This window comes from Zootoca vivipara, chromosome Z (assembly GCF_963506605.1).
Source record: "Zootoca vivipara chromosome Z, rZooViv1.1, whole genome shotgun sequence".
Classification (NCBI taxonomy): Eukaryota; Metazoa; Chordata; class Lepidosauria; order Squamata; family Lacertidae; genus Zootoca; species Zootoca vivipara.
This window is the reverse complement of record NC_083294.1, coordinates 46,327,688-46,345,572: the sequence shown is the minus strand read 5'-3', so window position 1 is coordinate 46,345,572 and position 17,885 is coordinate 46,327,688. Positions and strand designations below refer to the sequence as shown.

At 46.8% G+C, this 17,885-nt stretch overlaps 2 protein-coding genes across 2 annotated transcripts in view; both read right to left on the bottom strand.

Moving 5' to 3' along the window:
• Window positions 1-9,359, bottom strand: part of FRMD7 (FERM domain containing 7) — a 38,451-nt gene extending 29,092 nt beyond the window's left edge. The window contains exon 1 of the mRNA XM_035102030.2: window positions 5,449-9,359. Within this exon, the coding sequence (XP_034957921.2) occupies window positions 5,449-5,949 (501 nt within the window). The 5' untranslated portion in view covers window positions 5,950-9,359. The remainder of the gene's footprint in view (window positions 1-5,448) is intronic.
• Window positions 9,360-11,145: 1,786 nt separating this feature from the next.
• RAP2C (RAP2C, member of RAS oncogene family) lies at window positions 11,146-14,517 on the bottom strand. Its single transcript, XM_035102027.2, has 2 exons — window positions 13,524-14,517; window positions 11,146-11,465 (listed from the first exon to the last, which is right to left on the bottom strand). Exons 1-2 carry the CDS (start codon window positions 13,794-13,796, stop codon window positions 11,187-11,189), a joined length of 552 nt encoding a protein of 183 aa, XP_034957918.1. The 5' UTR covers window positions 13,797-14,517; the 3' UTR covers window positions 11,146-11,186.
• Window positions 14,518-17,885: the final 3,368 nt, after the last annotated feature.

Below are 17,885 nucleotides of genomic sequence, written 5' to 3'. Positions count from 1 at the left end.
AAAAGATTATCTGGACACACTATTGTTGGTGTTCAGTCATCTAATGCGACCTTTCCGTATCACATAAAAACAGGGAAATATTGCAATTTCCCCCCAATTTTCCATATTATTCAATAAACATTACAACCCCCCCAAGAGTGTTAGCTACCCCTCGTTACATGTTCACCTTTGCCACCTAATTGTGATTTCACTTTTTTTAAAAAAAAAATCTCAGAGACATCCCAAGAGTCTCAATAACAAACTAATAACAGTGAGAAAATCCACTTACATCAACAACAAAGATCTTCTGGGAGTCATCCAAAAATTGGACCTTCAGATGCAGCATCCTTGAGCAGGCAGCTGAGCAGTTGGCAAGATCTTGACACTCTGGGATGCAAGAGGCGGGGAGGGGGGGGGCTTGCTCCTGTTCTGATTCATACAGAATTTCAGTCTCTGCAGGAGGGTAAGTGCTGGCAACTGGAGCATAAGTAGGAAAGGGATGGTGCTGAAGGTAGACACCAACACCACCCTCACAATCGCCAGGCAACTAAAAGGGTTTCTTTTGTTTGCAGCTTTCCTGAGTTTCTGAAATGCTAAGAGACGAGTATTATGCTAAGAAGTAAGAAATGCTCTGGGTTTGAACCAGTCCTCATTGCTCCATAAACAACTGAAGCACAAGGAGCAGCCACTTGCTAGACTCAGAATTTCAGAGTTCAGCACCTGCAGCTTGGACCTATACGAACTTGTTTTATTTTTATTTTTACTGTGAGGTTTTTTTTAAGATTAGAGGTGGGGAACCGGTGGACCTCCAGATATATTGAACTTCAACTCCAATCACCCATAACTCTTGGCCATGCCAGTTGGTCCTGCAGTGACCCATTCTTCCATTAGAGTCTAGTTGATGACCCAACATATAGCAACGTGGGAAAGGACTGCAGTTATCCATGGGCTTACAGGGACTGGTTATTTACAAGAGAGGAATACTGTGTGTAAGTGGAGGCCTGCTGAAGTCTTCTGCTTTTCTCTTCCTGTTTCCCCCCTTATGAAGCAAAATCCCTACATGACTTGTAAACCAGGGGTTGTCTGAACAGATCTGCCCCACATGATTCACGTTTAACAGCCTGAGTGGTTGCAATCTTGTCTCAACAACACAAGAAAAGTTATCCTCATCCTTCTGATGAGCCTGCCATCCTCAATCACACCAAATTTAATTCCTCTTTGCTGGAGAAATTAGTTTTCTGCAGGTTTTCCCTTCAAGGAACTCATAGAAGGAACCAGCAGAGACTGGATGGAGGCAGACAAGGGCAAAGGGCACAAGGCACAAGGTTTTAAAAAGTAACCTTGGACCACATGTGTGCCAGATTTCTCTCTGTTGTGCGCTTACACCTTAACAATTTTTATCAGGCATTTATGGGGCTGGCTGTACAAACACAGTTGGGTGGGGAAATGTGTGATCCCGTTCCTTAAAATGAGGGTCTTTTGCCCGCATGCCCATAACATCCATGGAATAACTGCTGCCAGTCCTTGTGTAAACAATGCTGAGTTAGAGGGGTCTTTCCCAACAGAAGGCAGCTTTCTAAATTTCTGAAAGTGGAACATTTTAATTATTTTTTCTGGTACAGGTTGCTTTGCATGGCGACTGTGCCTTTGGTCAGTGGAAGAGACAACATTTATTTGCTTTAAAAGAGCACCATCTCCTGGTTATTTTTTTCCAAGCCGTTAGATTTTCAGTTTCATGTTGTGTATGAGTTGGAGGCAGCCTTGCACTCCTCTGGGCTTGCACACACATTAAATCCCAGTCCTCCTGCAGATGCTGGCTTCTAAATGAAGCTTCTCTGAATTAGCAGTGGAATAACTCACACTCTGGACTGCCAAAAGATCAATCCTATCCATTCTGAAGGAAATCAGCCCTGAGTGCTCACTGGAAGGACAGATCGTGAAGCTGAGGCTCCAATACTTTGGCCACCTCAAGAGAAGAGAAGAATCCTTGGGAAAGACCTTGATGTTGGGAAAGATGGAGGGCACTAGGAGAAGGGGACGACAGAGGACGAGATGGTTGGACAATGTTCTCAAAGCTACAAACATGAGTTTGACCAAACTGCGGGAGGCAGTGGAAGACAGGAGTGCCTGGCGTGCTCTGGTCCATGGGGTCACGAAGAGTCGGACACGACTAAACAGCTAAACAACAACAACAACAACTCACACTCAGAAGGGAACAAGTGGCTCTCCTTAAAGCATTCAGGGCTCTTAAGCTTTATGTTGACATAAAGCAGCTCTCAGAAGAGAAAGCTATTAACTTAGCACATCAGCAAATTAACATGAGCCTTGAACAAAACACAAGAGGACAAGTCTCTGCCTCCAAGGGGCTTACAAAATTCAGCCCCACGAGGGAAAATGGAGAAGGCAGAGGAATGCAGATGGGTAAACTGGAGGTGAGGTAACTAAGCCTGAGAAAGTGCCCAGTCCAAGGCCATCCAAGGAGCATAACTGAGTGGGGATTTGAGTTTAACCCTCACAGCGCTACACTTCTCAGCAACCCTTACAAACCAGTTCCCAATATTCTTTGGGGGAAGCCATGTGTTTTAAATGTGTGGCGTGTACACAGCCCCAGCAGAACATTCTTGATGGTCCTACCGAAAGGGATGCATAAGTTTCCCTGTCCCACCTCTTGGTGGCAACGGCCTGTAGCTCAGCGGCAAAGCATTTGCTCTGCATGCTGTACTCACAGGTTTGATCCCTGACATCTCCACATGGGGTTGGGAGAGACTCCTGTCTGAAACCCTGGAGAGATGCTGCCAGTCAGTACTGACAACACTGAGCTGGTCAGACCAAGGGCCTGATTTGGTATTTTGTACATCATGCACTTTCCAATATGCTACACGAATTAAAAGCCACCCTACCAAATATCACATGCAGTTGAGGGCAAGTTACGAAAAGCAGTTGTTGGATGCTTGCATTTGAGAAAAGTTCACTGGTGTTGTTTCCCCTTGGGTGTGGCCCTTTGTGCTTAGTCATGCTGAGAGCCCATTGTGTGATGCAGCAGATGACGCACTGGATTTCGCAGTGGGCAGTCCTCACCCAACCATGATGCACACTGGGTGAGACCTTGAAGCAGCCACACTCTCTCAACTGGAGTTAATGATAATGTGTCTGTGTACTTTGCATGAGGGCCCACTTTCCCATGACGGAAGAGCAAGACAAACATGGTTTTTTTTTAAAGCAATTAAAAATATATAATTTCCTCTTCGCTGTAATTTGCTCTGATCTTGCGCAACTTCTGGCACTGTTTCTGTGGAGCGTTCTGCCACCTCCCTGCCCTTGGCCTTGTGGCAGGCACAGACCATGCCTTGAGCTGGATCTGTAGCGGAGGAAGTGGTTGAGCTCATGTCTGAGCAGAAACAAGACGTGCAATTCTGCCACTCACAGCCTGGCTTGTGTGCTTTAAAAAGAAGCAAAGGAAATGCACTCTTGGTGTGCTCAGGGATACCTTTCTGCATAACTACATTTGCGATTGGATTTTTAAAATCGTAACAAGGAAGGATGCGGCCAAACACATAAAAAATAAAAATGGTAAAAAAGAAAACCCGTAACACTGTAAGTGGCACAAAGCAAGGTTAGTAGCTCTTCCCTGAACCTCAGGGCCAAAGGAGAGCTCATGGGAGCAGTGGCAGAGCTTCATGCTCCAGCACTGGGGGATGGAGAGCAGGCAGGGGCAGGGCTGGCATAGCACCCAGTGCAGGTGGGGGGGGCGGCGGCCGCAATGGCACCCCACTGGAATTGCGCTGCCAGGGGCGGTGCGCTCCCCCCGCACTCTTCTTCCTCCGCCAGTGCATGGGAGTAGTTGGGGGCAGGGATACCAAAGGAGGAGGTCAGAAAAGCCAGTGTTCCATTCGAGTGCTTTATTAAAACAAAGGCGCAGACTTACAGCACTAGCCTTTACAGACATTGGACAGACACCGCAGCCAGCAGATGGCTTTTCCGCACTCATGCAAACGTTCGTACATGGCTTCACCTGACCCGATTAGGGCATGGGTGGCAAATACCCGTCTTACCATTAGCTCCCCTTTCTGGGCTCAGAGCCCAGCACTCCAAGCCCACAGATAAGGAGAACATCAAGGAAGCCCATTAGCTTATATCAAAGCAAGGGAATATAAGTATATATGAGCTCATTGTTAGAACCACTACAAATTAATTGTGGGGTTATCTTGACTAGCAAGATGGTGAGTACAGAGCTTCTGGAACAGTTCACCTTGGGTTCAACACATGCTCGGCTCAACATCAAGAGAAAAGAGCCACAAGATCATGTCACTTCAGGAGAGTGAGCTGAAGTCAAGGAGTCCATCCCAAGAGGTCGGTCATTAGATGGGATGATGTATCCTTTAGGTTTACATAAGAAATAGACTGAAACTAAAGCTCTGAAAAATTGCCTTTATTTCTTTAATCTCTTCTTTTATCTTGACTTTACTCTACTTTCACTCTAATCATTTTTCTGGATTCACTCAATATCTGTCAAAAATTCTACTTTTTCCACATAGATTTTGATGTAGTCCTTAAAGATAGCCCACTCCTTATTCACTTTTTGTACCATATCTCTTCTTATCCACCCAGTTAATTTGGCAATATGGAAGTATTCCATCATTTTAGATAGCCAGTCTGTTTTAGTTGGGACACTGCTGCTTTTCCAATTTTTGGCAATTACCGTAGTTTTCACTCCATAGGACACACCTGACCATAGGACGCACCTAGTTTTTTAGAGGAGGAAAACAAGGGGGGGGGGAAACCATTTTGCTTTCTTTAATTGTCTAGGCATAGGTGCCTTTGCCCCCCCCCTTAAATATTTGAGGAAGTCATTCCCCCCCCCATGTTCATGGGCACTGTCATTCTTATAGTGTGCATGCACTTTGTCTTGAGATCAATTGCAGCGGTTCTCAATCTGTGGGTCCCCAGATGTTGTTGACTACAACTCCCATCATCCCTCAACTACCATCATCTCTGAGCTCTGGCGTTGCTAGCTAGGGGCAATGGGAGTTGTAGTTCATCAACATCTGGGGACCCACAAGTTGAGAAAGGCTGATACGGTATGTGAGGTGGGGCTTACCTGGTCTCCCCAATATTTTATTCAAGTTGGAAGAGGGAGGGAGGGAAGGAAGGGGTGAGAGAAAGAGAGACAAGGAAGGAAGGGGTAAAAGAGAGGGGGGAAGGAGGAAGGGAAGGAAGGAGAGAGAGAGAGAGAGAGAGAGAAAGGGAGGGAGGGAGGGAGGGAGGGAAGAGAGAAGGAAGGAAGGGGTAAGAGAGTGAGAGAAAGAGAGGGAGTGAGGGAGGGGTGAAAGAGAGAGGGGGAAGGAAGGAGGGTGGGAAGGAAGGAGGGGGTGAGAGAGAAAAATGGAGGGAGGGAGGGAAGGAAAAGAGAAGGAAGGATGGAAGCTGGGAGAAGCGGCAGAAGGGGCTCCTTTCTCTCTCTCCTCTCACCTTGCTTTCTGTCACGGAAGCAGCCCAAGGGCCGGTTTCCCGCTGCACTCGGCTCTGGCTCTCACTTTTGTGGCTCTGGCATTTGCTCCATAGGACGCATGGACTTTCTCCCTGCCTTTTTGGGAGGGGAAAAGTGTGTCTTATGGAGCGAAAAATCAGTAATAACCTTGCCGCCGTAGTCGCATACATAAATATTAGTCTGATCGTTCTTTTTATTTCCTCTGACATGATATCTAGGAGAAAGGATTCTGGTTTTTTCACAAATGAAAATCTAAACATCTTTTTCAATTTGTTGTAAATATTTTCCCAGAATCCCACTATCTCTTTGCACTCCCACCACATGTGTAGAAAGGTTCCTGCCCTGTTGTTGCATCTCCACATTTTTGCCAGTCTAACCGAGATCAGGTACCATCTATATTGCATTTTCATTACATTCTCTCTTATATAGCATGCCATAAATTTAATATCTCTTTTCCACAGCCGTTCCCATTGGCTCATCATATTTTCCCTTAAAGGAAAATAGGCCTTATGCTTTGCTGAAGTCAAGATATAGAAATCTATTATCTACCATACTACAAACTCTAATAAAGAAAAAAGGATAAAAGTTGGTCTAGTATGACTTACTCTAAATCAGTGGTTCACAAACCTTTTGGGGTTGCCGCCCCCTTGATTCCATTAAATTAATTCCCAGTGCCCCCTATCCTATCTGTCAAAACCATTATCCAAATAGCAGTTTGCAGGACCCACTAGGGAAGATAACAATAAAATTCAAAGCACTAACAATTAATTGCACATTTATTCAAAATCCAATTAAATCTATAGTTTAATTAATTCAACCAAGTTGATGAACATGACCCAGCGACACCAGCTTTGCAAAGCCTGACAGTCTTTTACACCTCCCTGCTGACATCAAGCAGACCAGGTTGTGGTTTCTCACATCTGCCTCCTCATTTCTATCTATTTCCCTCACCTTGTTGGGAAAAACAGAAATTTGTCCATCTCCAGTATTCTGGCAGACAGTTTGGAACAGGTGTGGGGAATATTTGGCCCTTCTCCTGCTGAACTGGCCATGCTTGCTGGGGCTGAAGGGCCAGGAGTTCTTCACATCTGCTTTAGAATATGGTGTGTATGTAGACACCCCCCCCCCCGAATAACAGAGATTCCCAGGAAGCGGAATTTTGCACTCTGGCTCATGTAGAATGACATGTGCCCCTGCACACAGCTGCACTTATATGGTACATACCAACTACCTCATTCTAGAAACCCAGACACTTCCCCCACCACAGATATTACCAAGACAAACAAGAGTGATGCAGTTTTGGTAATTAATACAGGTATCTATTTTATTTAAAAAAGTTACAAACAGGTGGACTGTAGGGTCGTCTTACAAAACAATGAATGAATTGTTTTGGGGGTAGGTGGGGGGGTAGGTGGTTTTTAGTTTACAATGCATTAGATCATAGTTCTAAGTTTTGCATTCACTAATTTTTCCAGGTTTTACTTTTTCACCAAAAAAAGGTACAGCACATTGGTTAAGTTCAGGTTTCCTTTTAGGTACTTTTCACACATATCATGCCTCTCAGCTGTGTCTATGCAAAAGGTCACAATTGTACCCGGGGGGAGTATTTCTCTCCAAACAAACAGCTGCATTCACAGACCCTGGCCAGTTGCTCTAGGGGGAGAGGAGCAAGGCCTCCTTAACACCCACCGTGCAACCAACAGAAAGAGAGACAATAATCCTTTCAGAATTATCTTGTGTTCTGCTGCCACTCTTCAGTCCAGGGGATAGATAACCCAGGGTGGTTTGGGAGACATCTGAAAATGGCCTTTGTTTGGAGAGCCCCACTGCAGTGATTGGAACACCCAACAGAGATGCTGGAAGGTCAAATGAAGCTTTGCCCTCAACAAGCCCCGATGAAGCTAAAAGGGGGCTTAAGAGACAACTTTATCAATTAACAAAGAGAACCAGGAGGCAGGCCTGGGGGTCCTGCAAATATGCACCTTGCGTTATCAGCTTCTTCCACAAAGCTACTCCTCACTGCAACCCAAGAGGAAGCCTCAGCTAAACGTTTGGTCCCTTATTCCAATTTGCAGTAAAGAAACTGACACTGGGCATAAGTTTTGCCATTCCTGGTAATATACCAACTGCTAATGTCAGTTAATAATTTTAAATCAAATTTTAACAAATGATCAATTAAGAAACAAAAGGGAAAGGGTTTGGTGGCAATGCAAGGTTTCTGCCCTCTTAGGAAATTAGGTTATTTGAATCCTCTGTTCCCCTAGCACTACTAATATGTTGCCATATAAATATACTTTGAGAACAGCCTTCAGTTTTGAAGTCTTCCATTAAAGTGCAAACCTAACATTAATTTCTAGTAACCCCATTGCAAATTTGGCAACCTGAAGCTTTAAATTTAAAACTGATTTTTTCTCAATAGGGTTCAAATGAGACTAAACATGCAGAATGCTGGTGCCTCTCTCTGAAGTTACAGTTGTCTCAGGCTAGCACTTACATAACTGCAAGGATTCATTGCCAGTATTTATCAAGCATGTTCAAATTAATTAAGCTAGGCTCTTAAACCTGCAATTTGATACAGGTAAATGATCCACAGTTATTCAGACTATGGGGAAGAAAAGGTGGTTTCTCAAATCACTGCAGGAAAAAACTCCAACCTCTGCAACAGTTGTGTTAATAAAATTCAAAACACTTCAACTATTTATATACTTTTCATTCTGCTTAATACCTGTGCTGCTGTTCTAAGTTTTCAAGTATCCAGACAAAATAGTTTAAATCAGGTAAACTCTGCAGTAGGCAATGGCTGTGTAATGCATTCGCGCATGGAGTTGATGCTCAACACTCTTGCCCGTTGTGCCAGCTAATGCTCAGGGTACTGGAAACCAGGGGAGTTGGCAGGAAATAAGTGCAACAGGGCATCAAGCAAACAGATATTGCTTCAAAACATTATTAGGAGAGAAACAGTATTTTAAGAACTAGGAAATGTTTTTTGTTTTTGCATTTGATGTCATCTTATCCTGTCAGGCAAACACAAGTTAGCTTTTGCTTTTGAACAAAAGCCCCGTGGGCAACTCATTATCCTTTGCCGAGAAAAACAATATCAGAAATTAAAAGATGAACAATTAAGGAGATGTCCTGGTGATTTAACATGAATGCTGTATCAGTTTAAAAAGGGGGGAAACAAACAAACTCTGAATATTATATGTTAAGAAGGAAAACACATACAAAGTGCTGGTCAGCTCGAGACCCAGTCCAATAACTTCCTATCTTCATGTAAGACCAATGACTAGCAACCACAGCTGCTAGTGAAATGTGATGTTAAAAACATCCGTACAATATGACTCATATCTTTCTAAGACACCATCACATGTAAACAGAACATTTTGAAGTTTCAACCAGTGACATTTTGGAGAAGAAAATTTCTTTCTTTTTTTTTTGCAAATCAAGCATGGATGTGAGGTAATATACAGAAGTAACCACTTGTTTAAGGCTCACTTTTATTCTCCATTAAAACTTTCACTTAAAAAGGCATTGAGTAGGTAATACTGAGTTTAAAATTTAATAAATACAAGTTCTGGAAATCAATTAAAGAAATCAAAACATATTTTAAAAATGAACTCTTGCATATTAGCCATTAATAGGAACTTAGAAAGCTATTTAAAAAAAGAAAGAAAGAGGAGGACTGAGAGAGAAAGAACAGATTTCAGAATGTGTGGTAAACATGCTAAGCGTTTTGTCGCAGGCGTACGGATGTCCACAGCCGCTGCTGACCTTTTTGCACCCACACCTGGAAATGTGCTCTAAAGAGAGACAGGATTTAGCAAGGCTCAGTTCTGCAGCCTGGGCTGAAAGGGGTTCTCCAAAGCAGCATCTGTGCAAATTCCTCTGAGTTTTTATCTGCAGTTAAGACAAAGAGCAAATCAAAGACAGGCTCGGCTCTTTCAGGATACAGACCAGTGTTTGGGTCAGGGGCCAGCCTATCCTTATATTAAACAGACTCCACTACTTTGCCTCAACAGTCCACACCCACTGCTTATGGGCACCCCCGTCCCCAAGGTAGTCGAGGTTGGGTCAGGCCCTTTCACCTTGTCCTCTGTAGCCCCTCCACCCTATCAAGCATTCCCTTTTCTCATGTTTCATTTGAGTGCACAAATTTTCTCCAGACATGTAAGCCAATTTCATCATCAAGGCCAGGATTCTGCAATATTGTGAGTAGCACAGAGAAAGCAGGCGGTGATGCTTTTCAGACAGTGTTACACCTGGCAAAGTAGATTTTGCAAATGGCATCTCTCAGCATGGAAGGCTGTCCACCCCCCCAAACAGCCTAACGTAACAGAAGAGAGACCACTGTTATTTCACTGGAAGCCCCCCCCCCTTTAAGAGGGGAAGTTTCAGACCAGGGCAAAGGAGAAGCGGCACAATGTCACCGGTGTTATTCCATTTGCAGCAACTGATGTGAGTTTCAACACAAACTTTTAAACTACAGAACACAGTCAGCAACCACCCTGGACTATTTAAATGACAGCTGACACACCACCCTGTTTTTGTAACCTCTTGCCTCTTTTGAGCCAAGAGGCAGCTTCAAGTCATGCAGAAGTACAGTAGGCATCAGCAGTGGCACGCTTCGCTTCTTCAGATGCTTCTATTATTAAAGTGATTTGCATGACAGGGAATAGGCTTAGAGCAGCTTGCGCAATGACTTTGGGGTCTGATCAACCTCAGGAAGCCCCTATCCACATTCCCTTTAGACAGCCATCTTTATACCCAATGGCAGGCAGCAGGAGCAAAGCCGCAAGAGAACTTGCTGCCTCTGGAACAGTTCTCCTTGGACTAGGCTGGGTGGTTTGCTGGACTCCCAACTCCTCACCAAGTACTGTTGAAACTTCATTGCACTTTTGCATAGCCTGTATGATCACATAAGGCACAGAGGTCCACTCTGCTGGTGCCCAATGCAAGCACTTTAGGGCCTAACCAGTGGCTCCCCACCGAAAGGCAGGTGTATGCTTCAAGGCAAGTTAACTGAGGTGCTGCTGTGCATTCACACGATCCTCATTCAACTGGGGCAAGTTAACAATTATTTTCTGGGCAAACTTGAGAGGGGCAGAATGTAAGCACTGCAAACAGAGGGCAGCAGGTTCAACCCTTTGCTACTCTGGCTAAAAGGGTTTTGAAAGGCCAGTCTCTGCGCAAGACCATGGAGAGCCATCAGCAGTTGCTATAAACCACGCTGGGCTAGGTGAACCAACAGCCTGATGCAATGTAAGTCAACTGAGAGCAATAGCAGGGATCTCCAAAGGAAAGCTAGTCAAACCCACGGCCAGCACAAAAAATCCAGGATGACAGCAACCCACAAGACGTTGGTCAGATGTCCAGCAGAAGCCACCTGCCATGTCAACTGAACAAAGTGCATTTCTGGGAGCATCTGAGAGAGCCAGTGGAGTCAAGTGCTTCCTTGGGAAGCACAAGTCTGAATCCTGGCCGAGGAACAAATTTGACCGGACAGCATAGGACAAGCTCCCTACACTGTCAAATGCGCTGCCGCTCCTCACTTCTCAATCACAGGGTTGCTGCAAAAACAAGGCTAATATAATAATAATAGAAGACACTGTAGTCCACCTTGAGCCTAACAGCTCCCCCCTACCCTGGAGTGGTATTTTGCTATCCATGGAGATTCCACCAACCTGCTTGGTGTGGCCATGATTGAGGTTCTGCTTTCTCTTTTTCACTGGACAATACAAGTTGTACAACACTGGTCTTGCTTTTCAGGCAGGGATGCATAGTTCATTTGCCTCACGATCTCTGCAAAGAGTTCATCCACCATGGTCTTGCTCTTGGCAGATGTCTCCATGAAGGGGCAGCCCCACTCCTGGGCCAGAGCACGACCTTCCGCCGACAAAACCTCCCTTTCCGACTCCAGATCCACTTTATTCCCCACCAGGATGAGAGGAACCTTCTCGTATCTCTTTACACGAACAATTTGGTCCCTCATTGGCTTGATGTCCTGAAGAAGAAAAGAAAGCCATTGAAACCCTCATGGCTGCAGCAGTGCTCAGACAGCAACCAGTGCAGCTGTGACCAAATGTTAAGCGATTTAGCCTACATGCCAGAAGGCAGGTCTGGCTCCACTGAGAGGGCATGAAGTGACAGTTTGCATTTAGGGGGCAGAAATATTCCTGTGGGAATGGCAGGTTCAGAGAAGGGATCTGTGCTATGCCTTCAAGTATGTTATTTTGCTTTAAAAAACCCTTTGTATATATTTTTATATGAAGAAAAGTCCTTGTCAAAAACTGCACAATACAGGTACAAGAGACACATGAGAACAAAAAAGACAGATAGGCAGAAGGTGGCATGTCAGATCCATGACAAGCCTTCCAAGTCTCTGGGTCTGTAAGAAGAAGGGGTTTGTCAGACACCTGGCAACCCACATGGGGAGGGTGTCCACAAGTTGTTTTGTAAGCCTCCACTGGAGCATGGGGGGAGTGTGACTATAAATAAGTCATGTGGGATCTATGGGATCTTGCACAATTCTAAGTTACAGAAGTAATTAAGTATTGAAAGCTACAATTATTAATGCAGTTGCATGGGAAGACTCACGCCTACTTCCTTTTGATTAGGGGTGCTAAAAAAAGACACACACACCCAGTGCAAGTGGGTCCCACTGCCTCACTTGAGGATTCAATAGAGGCTTGAGGTCTTGAGGGATTATTAAGTTGTCTTTCTCCTAGAACATACAAGATATCATGAGCAGAGAAGAAAGGCAGCCAAGTGCAATTGAAAAGAAATGCCAAGGAAAGAAGCCTGGAATCAAGATAAGCATTTATCTAGCTATGCTTCCACGGATATACTCCACTCTCTGCGTGGGTGTAATAGTCTGCCAAGAAGCTGGAGTCCATCCAACTCAGCAAGTTAGCTGGTGCCAGGAAGGAGTCTTTGCACAGCTCTTAGGGAGGGGTAGCTTCCAATCCTTCCCATGCATTCCGTCCCACTCCAGGTTACAGGAATCACTATTAAGATGCCCAATTGCAGCTCTGCATGCTTGAACTTCAAACATGAAGGTTTCAATAGCATGCCCTGGCTCTCTCTCTCTCCCCCCCCCACTCCCTGAATTATTATTGGGAACTCAAGCAGTTAAGAGCTAACCGGCAAAGACCAAATTGTTTTATGGTTGTGGACTGAGCATATTTGAAAACTGCTAGGTTAGCTAAACCACCACCAATACAAAAACTATTTTCTCTCTTTAAAAACTCAGCAACAAAGCATCTGACATATCCTGACAGAACTCACAACATGTCAATAGCTTTTAGCAATCAGTATCTGCAGTCATTCCTTCTGACCCAAACTGTCTCTGTAACAAAGTGTGGTCAGATTTTTAAGAAAACAAGTTCTATGAGTAGATATTCCAAAGCTTTTGTGTATGTTTTGGGAAATAATGTTAAGCTAAAAACACAGTTATGGTGTTTTTAGCTAAAACCACAGCTATGGCTTTCCCAGTGGTGATGTATGGAAGTGAGAGCTGGACCATAAAAAAAAGGCTGATCGCTGAAGAATTGATGCTTTTGAATTATGGTTCTGGAAGACTCTTGAGAGTCCCATGGACTGCAAGAAGATCAAACCTATCAATTCTTAAAGAAATCAGCCCTGAGTGCTCACTGGAAGGACAGATCCTGAAGCTGAGGCTCCAATACTTTGGCCACCTCATGAGAAGAGAAGACTCCCTGGAAAAGACCCTGATGTTGGGAAAGATGGAGGACACAAGGAGAAGGGGACGACAGAGGACAAGATGGTTGGACAGTTTTCTTGAAGCTACAAACATGAGTCTGACCAAACTGAGGGAGGCAGTGGAAGACAGGAGTGCCTGGCGTGCTATGGTCCATGGGGTCATGAAGAGTCAGACAGGATTAAACAACAGCAACAAAAACCAGAGTGCTGCCAAATTGTGATTGTAGATAACAGCTTCTTAAAGCCTAGTTGCTTCCTAACAGAGAAATATATTTTTAGTTGCTTGAGATTTTTTGGGAGGGGAAACACACAAAAGCAAAGATGAAACAGTATTTCTTACCTGGAAAGATTGTTGGTTTACCAAACTGTAAACTAGGATGAAGCCTTGGCCATTTTTAATGTAGAGATCACGCATGGAAGCAAACTGTTCCGTGCCTGCGGTATCCAAGATTTCAAGTACTGATGGGGAGCAGTCCACTTCAATCTCCTTGCGGTAGAAGTCTTCGATGGTGGGGTCGTACTTCTCAATGAACGTCCCGGTGACAAACTGCACGGTCAAAGCCGACTTGCCCACCCCCCCACTCCCTAAAACCACGACTTTGTACTCCCTCATGGGCGCTGGCGATCCCCTTGCACACCATAAAACAGGGAGGCCGCGAACCGGGGAGCAGCTGGCGGGCAGGTGGGCGCAGAGGAGGGCGAGGGGGAGCAGCTGGGGCAGAGGAATGCCGAGTCAGGGGGCTGGCACGCCCCCCGCGGGGAATCGGGGAAAGCCGCGGGGAGAAGGGAAGCAGAGGGAGGAATCCTCATAGGGCTGGATGCCCCGGTGGCTTGCCCCCACCTTTCCCAGGGGGTTCGCAGCTGCCTTTGCCCAGAGGAGGAATTTTATTCCCGGGGTGTGTGTGAAACTGAGGCACGCGAAGGTGGGCTTGGTTTTCTGAGAGAGAAAAGGAGGAAGAGGGAAGCCTGCGCCTGGGAGAAGAAGGGGCAGCACTGAGATCGGGTCCCTTGCAAGGGGCTTCTGCCCTGGGGGCGGGGGCGGGGCTCAGGGCCGCGCGGAATCTCGGGGTGAGCGCGCCCGTGAGGCGGCGGCTGCTGCTTCCGAGGGCCCCGCTCCTGCCGCCGCCGCTGCCTCCTCCCGGCTGCTCCGTCCTACCTACAGGGAGGAGCGGAGAAAAGAACCCGCGAGGATCGGCTCAGAGATGCCCTCGCCGGCCGGTCAAGCCTTCCAGCTCTCGCCTCTGCCGCCGCCGCCGCCCCCCTCACCTGCGCCAGGCCCCGGCCCCCGCCGCCTCACTGAGCCATGGCCGGCCGCCGCGCTATGCTGAGGGGTGGGGAACCGCCCGCCTGCCGGAAGGCTTACGCAGCAGCACCGCTCACACGACTTCCGGGAAGGAGCGGAAGGGACAGCCGATGCCACGACACCGGGTGGGCGGGGCGGGCGGAAGGAAAAGTAGGCTGTTACGGCACCAGGGCGCATGCGCTAATAAAGCTACATCCGGGCCGGCGTAGGAAGAGCGAGACCTCACTTCCGGTGTACGAAACGCACTTCCGCCGCTCTGTCTACCCGCCTTCCCCATACGACTCCCCTCCATCTGTTTTCATTTACATTTCTGGTTATGTCTTCCAAGGCAGACGGGTGCCAACAACGATGACATTTCTGGCTAGGCAGTTCAGAAAAAGTTTCCTCAGCGGTTCGCAGGTTTAGCGAGAGAGGCGCCTCCAGTCCAGAGACCTTGTCGGTTGTCGCCACTTCCGTTCTGAGGCGAAGTGGGTTTCCATGGCAAAGCGGGGCGGGAGGGGGGGGGAGAGCTCGTCGATCATAGAGATCTTTTCGGAAGTTAAAATTTGCACCCGGCGCCCCCTAGGCGCACTTCCGCCACGAGATACGGAAGTGCCCAGGAGACCCCGAAGCCACCTTAGGGCGGAAGCAGCAAAGGGCGGAAGTTATTCGGTGAAGCGACGACGGAAGTGTCCTGCCTTGCCTTGTTGCTGCGGAAGGGCAGTCGTTGTTTTATATGCCGCCTTTCCTCCGAGGAGCTCAAGGGGGCCTACATCGTCTTTCCCTCCCAGCAACCCCGCAAGGTAGTCCGAGAGGCTGTCGCTGCCCAGACAGAGGAGCTCAGTGGCCGAACCGCGATTCGAACTTTCAGGTCTTGCCGGTCTAGCACTCTTAAGCGCAGTACCCCACCGACCACGAGGGGTCCTCCCAGACGCTGCGTGCTCCACTCCCTCCTCCCTCCCTCTTTTTAAAATCACGTTGCAAACAGTTTAATCTTGCTGCTGTAAAAGATAGCAGTACTGTACATACATACATGGGGACGCAGGTGGCGCTGTGGTCTAAACCACAGAGCCTAGGGCATGGGTAGGCAAACTAAGGCCGGGGGGGCCGGATCCGGCCCAGTCGCCTTCTAAATCTGGCCCATGGACGGCCCGGGAATCAGCGTGTTTTTACATAAGTAGAATGTGTCCTTTTATTTAAAATGCATCTCTGGGTTATTTGTGGGGCTTAGGAATTCGTTCACCACCACCCCCAAAATATAGTCCGGTCCCCCACAAGGTCTGAGGGACAGTGGACAGGCCCCCTGCTGAAAAAATTTGCTGCCCCCTGGCCTAGGGCTTTCCGATCAGAAGGTTGGTGGTTTGAATCCCCGTGACGGCGTGAGCTCCCGTTGCTTGGTGCCTGCTCCTGCCAACCTAGCAGTTCGAAAGCATGTCAAAGTGCAAGTAGATAAATAGGTACTTTAGTCATGCTGGCCACATGACCCGGAAAAACTGTCTGCGGACAAGTGTTGGCTCCCTTGGCCAGTAAAGCGAGATGAGCACAGCAACCCCAGAGTTGTTCGCGACTGGACTTAACTGTCAGGGGCCCTTTCTTTACCTTTACATACATACATACATATGTAATACATATATACATAATTTTATTTGTACTTTCTATAGTTAACACTGTGCTCGAGGTGGCTTGCGATGTGAAAAACGTTGTTGTTTAGTCGTGTCCGACTCTTCGTAACCCCATGGACCAGAGCACACCAGGCATTCCTGTCTTCCACTGCTTCCCGCAGTTTGGTCAAACTCACGTTGGTGGCTTTGAGAACACTGTCCAACCATCTCGTTCTCTGTCGTCCCCTTCTCCTTGTGCCCTCCATCTTTCCCAGCATCAGGGTCTTTTCCAGGGAGTCCAGGGAGCCTCAGCTTCAGGATCTGTCCTTCCAGTGAGCACTCAGTGCTGATTTCCTTAAGAATTGATAGGTTTGATCTTCTTGCAGTCCATGGGACTCTCAAGAGTCTCCTCCAGCACCATAATTCAGCAGTACAAATGCTGAATACAGTGGTACCTCGGTTTACGAACTTAATCCGTTCCGGAAGTCTGTTCTTAAACAGAAACTGTTCTTAAACTGAGGTGTGCTTTCCCTAATGAGGCCTCCTGCTGCCGATGCCCTTCCACCGTTCGGACTCCATTCTTAGACCAAGGTAAAGTTATCAAACCGGGACAATATTTCCGGTTTTGCGGAGTTTGTAAACCAAATATTTTTAAGGGACTGTTCTTAAACCGAGGTACCACTGTACATAGTAAAAGAAGAAGGTCCTTAAAAGCTTGTTTGGGCAAAAAGTGAGTCCCAAGTCTGAAAAGCTAGAAGCCTATTGCTCTAAGGCAGTGTTTTGGGACTACAATTCCCATCATTCCTGACCACTGGTCTTGCTAGCTAGGGATGATGGGAGTTGTAGTCCCAAAACATCTGGAGGCACAAGGTTGGGAAACACTGCTCTAAGGTACCTTGAAGGCCATTGGTCCAAAAGGCTGGGGGTGGGGGATGAGGGGAGAATGGAGTCTTCTCTGTGGTGGCACCCTGACTACAGGACAGATTCCTTCTTCAGCATGGGTGGGAGTTGTTTCTCAGCTTGAGGGCCACATTCCCTTCTGGGCAGCCTTTCAAGGCCCACACACCAGTGGTGGGTGGGGTTAGAGGCAAAAGTGGGTGGAGCAAGAAATGTACATTTGGTATGGTAGGTTAGTTTCATCACACACACACACACACACACACACACACACTCTACCATCTATCCAGGCAACCAAGAAGCACTATTAAGAGTTGTGGCCTGGGGAGAATCCTGAGGGTCAGATAAAGACACTGAGGTTTCCTACCTGTTTTACTGGTATGACTGGCACCAAGGCTAAGCCTTGTTTGCCCATAAATTTGACGTTTTGGTAGCTGATGATGGTTCAACATGTTCTGTTTTCATCAGCTTCATTTGATGACACATTTTAGGATGGCTTAGAATAAGAGAATTGTAGAGTTGGAAGGGACCCCAAGGATCATCTGGTTCAACCTCCTGCAATATTGGAATCCTGCCCTAAACAGTCCCTGGGTGGTTTTAAACGGCTAAACTTTTGGCAAACAACCAGATCCATTGGCCCATTGCACCTGGGTCTTCTCCCCCCCCCCCGAATGCAGGAACAACATTTGCCTGCCTTTAATCTGCAGGGACCTCACCTATTCTCCAGTAATCTATATATATATATATGAATGTAAAAATTGTGAAAATCCAGGTTCCACTTTTCTCTGTAACTGCTTGACCGATCGTCCTGAAATTTTGACACAACGATCCAGGCCACTCCCCGCGCGTTGTTGGGGGCAAAAATCCCTCAAATCGCACACCTGCGCAGGTACAGACCTGCTTTTCCACCAACTCAAACAGT

Excerpts from the sequence above, each read along its gene's own strand:
- RAP2C (XM_035102027.2), bottom strand. The coding sequence starts at position 13,796 with ATGAGGGAGTACAAAGTCGTGGTTTTAGGGAGTGGGGGGGTGGGCAAG. Across the intron at positions 11,466-13,523 it reads TAAACCAACAATCTTTCCAG|GACATCAAGCCAATGAGGGA; the intron begins GTAAGAAATACT and ends TTTCTTCTTCAG.